Source organism: Dysidea avara, chromosome 12 (assembly GCF_963678975.1).
Source record: "Dysidea avara chromosome 12, odDysAvar1.4, whole genome shotgun sequence".
NCBI classification, from domain to species: domain Eukaryota; kingdom Metazoa; phylum Porifera; class Demospongiae; order Dictyoceratida; family Dysideidae; genus Dysidea; species Dysidea avara.
In genome coordinates this window covers 7,800,479-7,806,465 of record NC_089283.1, presented here as the reverse complement: position 1 = coordinate 7,806,465, position 5,987 = coordinate 7,800,479, and the positions used below count along the sequence as shown (strand labels likewise).

General features: G+C 37.3%; 1 protein-coding gene across 1 annotated transcript; it reads right to left on the bottom strand.

The window, feature by feature from the left end:
* Nucleotides 1–222: 222 nt before the first annotated feature.
* LOC136240569 (arrestin domain-containing protein 3-like) lies at nt 223–2,171 on the bottom strand. The gene has a single exon (XM_066031567.1). The coding sequence runs from the start codon at nt 1,810–1,812 to the stop codon at nt 556–558; it is 1,257 nt and encodes a 418-aa protein (XP_065887639.1). The 5' UTR covers nt 1,813–2,171; the 3' UTR covers nt 223–555.
* Nucleotides 2,172–5,987: the final 3,816 nt, after the last annotated feature.

Sequence of the window (5,987 nt, the reverse complement as noted above, 5' to 3'; positions counted from 1 at the left end):
GATCATTGATATCTCATGGTTACACTGTCCCTGTGGCATTTATGTAACTTTAAGGTCTGCACATCGTGATGTATATAATATCATAATGAGTTGACAATGTGTCAATTTTATAGTTACATAATGTGAACACTGTTACAGTTACATGGTACATTACTACTTGTGATTGATTAATAACTATTGCATAATATGCATAATGCCGCTTTTGTAACGCTTTATTCCCAACACTGATTACACATGTATTATAAACCTGTAATACAATAATGTGTTTTATAATACGCATATGTACAGCATACACATGTATGTATACAGCTGCATAAGCACTAGTATACAGCTTTAATAGTGTCTATACATACAATGCAATGTTTCTGTTTTGACATTAACATTCTATAATAGTTGCAGTATATATTTCCACATGATTTACAAAGACAGATACAGTACAATACAGTACACTGATGGTCCACTGACATCCTGTGCCAGTGGCCAAATCTAACACAACTATATAATGGATTAACTATTTTAAGTTACTTGTAGTACACAGACTACAGAATACAGTTTCTAATCTGTAAATTCTGTATTTTCAGCAGGTGGGATCCAACTATTTATAGCCTGCTGAGAACATTGTTCTGGTGGAAGGTAAAAAGTTGTCTGAGTAGGATAAGGATCTTGCAATGTTATTGACTCTGTGTATGATGGAGGAGGAGTGTTGGGAATGTCAACAGAATTTATGGCATTTACTGGTTGCTGTACAATTGAACTGGATGTTTGCTGCACAGCTGCTAATGGCTGCAGGATACCAGTATAACCTGGTATGCTGAAGCTTGCAGGTGGTGCTGAAGGTTGGACACTGAAGCTTGCAAATGGTGCTGAAGTCTGAGCCACAACAGAATTTCTCGCATTAGTATTAGTGGGTGCTGCACTATAGCTAGGTTGATCTTCTCCGCTTGAAACATTGCCAATGGTCACTGGAATTGGTGGCAAACAAAGACTCTTGAAACCAGGAATTCTAAAATTTAGTATTGTAACCACCTCATATGAGACTCTGATAACACGACAGTTTCTAATGGTAGGGGCAGTGGTGGGTGGAATACGAATATTCCCAACAGTCCAGTCATCTATAGTGGTCCTTGATATAACTTTATAGGTACATTTGGTTTGTATTCCAGCATGATACTCTACTTTCTGTCTCAGATAAGCATTCAAGTATGTGATCTTCTTATGAGTACAATCCACAGAGATGGAAATTATATTTCCAACAGAATGTCCATGTCTTTCTATGGAAGCTGACACCTTGACTGGTTGAGAAGTACAACAAAAAGAACACAGAATTTTTTCTTTCGACACTGACATTGGCCTAGTTAACTGTGGTGTGTCCAGGTCAACAAGTTCACGTACTGGAACATTCTTGGCACATAATCGGTCCACTTTGTTAGGTCGTGATATTCTGGCAGTCAGCACATACCGAATATTTCCACAGTTTCCCTCAAAAGATGAGGCAATTGTGGTAGGAAGCTGTATACTGAAGGGATACTGATGTTGTCCTGCTTGCATTTCCCTGACTAAGTTGCTTTCACCATACAAATAATATGTCATATCACTGAATATTACGTTTGATCCAGTGAAATACTCCTGGGAGGTAAGAAACTGTCGCTGCTTAGGCCACTTGACTGCTGCTTTTCCAGACAGTGTGATTGTGACACTGTACACCATTTTTGTCTTTGCTACCTCAAAATAAACATTTCCTTTAATTTTTTGGCCTGCGCTCCAGAATGGTCTGTCCTGGGATATGTTAATTACAAAATGACTTAGCCTCATTGATGAACTGTTTAATTTGATATAGCTATAGCTAGCTACGTAGTTAATCTGTGAGATCAAAGCAAGAGTTTAAGAACAGATCTGTATCAAATGTTAGCTATCTCAGCGGCCCCAAATAACTGGCTAAATCAGTCCGCGTAGCTATTCCTCGGCGTAATCTCGAATGCTGAATCAAAGTATGGCTAACTCAGTGTTAACGATCTAAGTAGGTAGCTATAACTGGATAGCGCCTAAAATAGTAAAACTTGGAAAACGATTAGTATAGCTCTCACCGTAATAAAGTACCGCCGCCGGGTTGGGTCGAAAAGGACAATAGTCGAATAGCTACTCCAATAACTTGCATAAAAGCCGGCTTCTAGAGTGCATCGGTACCGACTCGACGTATATATATAGCGAGATTTTTTTATAGAGGTCAGGTATACGTATTTCCGAAGCCTTTTTCTGGGGTTTCTCCAAATCTTTGCAACGTCTATGTGCATGTAACGTGTTCATGCGCCTGCTCATCCATCACGTGAAGTCTATCCTGGCGGCTGTAGACTAGCTACATGTGATGAAATGCATGCTGTATGACTGTGTAGCTGAGTGAAACGTTGATACATCAGTTTAAAAGCCATCAGCAAGCACACCGGGTGGTCTGATTCACCAGTCATGTTGGTAGAACTAAAAGGTGTGAAATGATGTAGTGGACCACGTTTATTGCTTTGCACTTTACGGAAATCCCCAGTTTACTGAGGATTTCCATATCTTTGCAACACCTGCTGAAAGCGCAATGCGTTAATGCGTTCACGTGCGCTTCAATCACGTGAAATTTCAAACACTATTATGTGGTTTGAATCCTTTCTACATAACAGAACACAACAAGTAGTAATAGAAGGCCATTATTCCACATCTTGTGACATAACATCTGGTGTCCCCCAAGGCTCAGTCCTTGGACCTGCAATATATATCAACTACATACTGTAACTACAAACATAGCTACATAGTGAATTGCGACTGTTTGCAGATGATATTTTAATTTATAGACCTATACACTCACCAAGTGATCATAAGATTCTGCAGGATGACTTAACTACTCTTATAAAATGGGCAAATGAATGGCAGATGGACTTTAATGTATCTAAATGCAACATCTTACAAGTTACCACACACCACACCACCAAAACATTTACATATTAAACAAATGGAGTACCCTTGAAATCAGTAGAAAAGATCAAATATCTTGGGGTTTACTTGAACAATAAACTTTCATGGCATGATCACATTGACTACATATGCAACAAATCAAATCAATTACTTGGTTTCCTAAGGCGAACTTACATAAACACTTCAAAGAATATGCCTACAAACAATTTCTGCTGTCATCTATCAAATATTGTTGTGCCATCTGGGACCCACACCACCAAAATGACATCTCTAAACTTGACATGACCCAACATCGAGCTGCTCGTTTCGTCTTAAATAAGCCTTGGAACAGACACCACTGTGACAGTATCACAGACATGTTAAATGAACTAAATTGGCCATCTTTACAAGAACATATAGAAAGTAAGTACACCTCATCCTATTGTACAAGATAGTTAATCATTTATTACTGGTCCCAAATCGCTGTCTGCCATCATTAAATCAAACTGCTACCAGAGCCCATCACAATCAGAATTTTAATCATACACAATCTTTAGTAAACACGTATCTCTATTCATTCCCCATTGGAACGATCTATGTATCCCAAATCTATCTGCCATTGATCTTGAAACATTTAAACAATCAACTACTCTTACTTTATAATTATAACTTAGCACTTATTAGCACTCACTGTAATTTAGTACTCATTGTAATCTAGCACTTATTGTAACTTACCACTTACAGTAATTTAGCACTAATTGTAACCTAACACCTATTGTAACTTAGCACTTATTGTAACTTAGTATACTAATCATTATTGTAATTTAAACTAGGCACTTATGTGTACGTACTGTGTACATTAGCATAAAAACCCTGTCAGGAGTTTGCTAATCAATAAATAAATAAATAAATGTGATGATTGACATGTAGCTATGGCGGAATGAAGTACTGTAACCTGGTTGAATTACACCAGTTGTACCGTACCATTCAACAGTCACGTTTGTAAAGGCAGGAAGTGATGTAGAGGATCATGTTTTCGTTTTACACTTTAACAGGTGTGTTGCAAAGATTTGAAAATCCACAGTACGTGGTCAAAACTTAATCGTTTTTAGATTCTGAATGAAGAATCATGTGATCAGAATCAAGAAGAATCACAGTGAAGAATCATGATACCAGTTAATGAAAAATCGTGTACCTGAGGTACCACAGGGTAGCTCAGTATGGTATACGTAAGTTCCCTTGTGTATTTACAGTAGCTATACTGTATCAATGATCATGACATAGATGAAACATTACATATTCAGTTCAATTTTGACTGTGTTTTCAAAACACCGTTACAATGCTTAACCTACAAAATTTGAAACAGTTACTAGGAAGAATAAAATAAATGGACTAACACTAAAGTTAACAATTAAATGTGCTGTACTAAGTAAGGTATACCTGTTCCCTGACCCCCATACGATTATTGTTACAATATATGCATACTATAATTTTAGGCCACTCCAAATAAATCTGTTCCTGTCCTGTACCCAGGCATACTGCATGCAGGCAGGTGGTCCATTTTCATTATTTATTATGAGAATAGCTATATAACATCTTTTAAAGCCATTATTTGCCTGGCACAACCATAGCAAGCTAAATGAAAGTGTTGTACCTTGATGATTCAAGTTGCAGGAATAGCAAAAAGGTGAATTTGTGCCAACTTGATAGCACAATGACATGTGAGTTGACACCCTTTTGCAAGATTGTATTTTACTGAGCCTGTACAGAATAAATGGAAAATAATGGAAGAATACAGAATAATGAAACATTTTAGTACTGACAGTAAAGAGATGCAGGCGGTGGATGGAAACAGAGAACTTATTTGGAGTGGCCTTAGATATAGCTACCACTTGAGCATGCATGGGCATTCAAAAGTGATCATGATGTTCAGAGTTAACTCACATATTTCCTGGGCAATATCAATGGGAATGTAGTTTTCCCATGGCTTTGATGCCCAACCAGTTCAATGATACGATACACTTTGATTCATTATATTGAGAGACATGCAGCATTACATTGTGGGGTTCAGTATTACAGTTTCTTATCCAGGGCCAGGCTGAGTGCAGTCGCAAAGCCTAACTTCAGCATTCAGAAAGTGCATGAGTTACAATATAAAACTACTATAAATTAGTAACCGTTTTTTAATATAGTGATCTTGTTCCATGGGCTAACACATGGTGTGTAGAAGTACACATTCATGCATCACCCAAACAATTATTAATGTAGTGCAAAAGAGTAAAAATTCAAACCTGAAATCGTAATTTCTATCATTGAAGCATAATGATGCATGGACAATGTTCTAAGGGCTATTGGCCCACACTTTAAAAATTACAACTGATCACCAGATACCAGGGTATAAAACAGAGTGAGTGTTCTGTAGTTATTTCACTTATTAGGTGAGTGCCTTATATATAGTATCACTTATATCACAACTGCTTGGGATTCATGAAACTTCATACATACATATTTTGGTGTAGCAACTGCATGATATTGCCATATCATGGTCATCACATATATCTATAATAATAATATATACATGCATACATACAATAGGTAATAGATTGATATGGTTAAAGTGTTAAATTTTATTTAACAAAACCTAAACAACTGCCCACTACATTGACACTAACAGAACACCCTATTTAACAGTAACCCCAGTCTGGTCATTAGTTACTATATAGCCCACTGGGGAGACTACTGAAAAGTTGTGTAGCAGCACAGTAAAAACAAACTAGTGAAGGTCACTATTAATGTCTGCCACAATACTCACTATTTTGTGTAGTGATGTTCACTACTCTTTTGTAGTGACACTCACTACATAGTAGTGAACGTCACTAACAAAAATAGTGAGTATTGTGGCAGGCATTAGTAGTGACCTTCACTAGTTTGTGTTTACTGTGAGGGAGTCAGGACTGAACACGAGAGCTACTAATTATAAAACTCTGTTGAATACAGCAAAAATTCCAGACAAGCTAGGTGATGACTTATTCCACAGACAGCTTCCAAGTGCT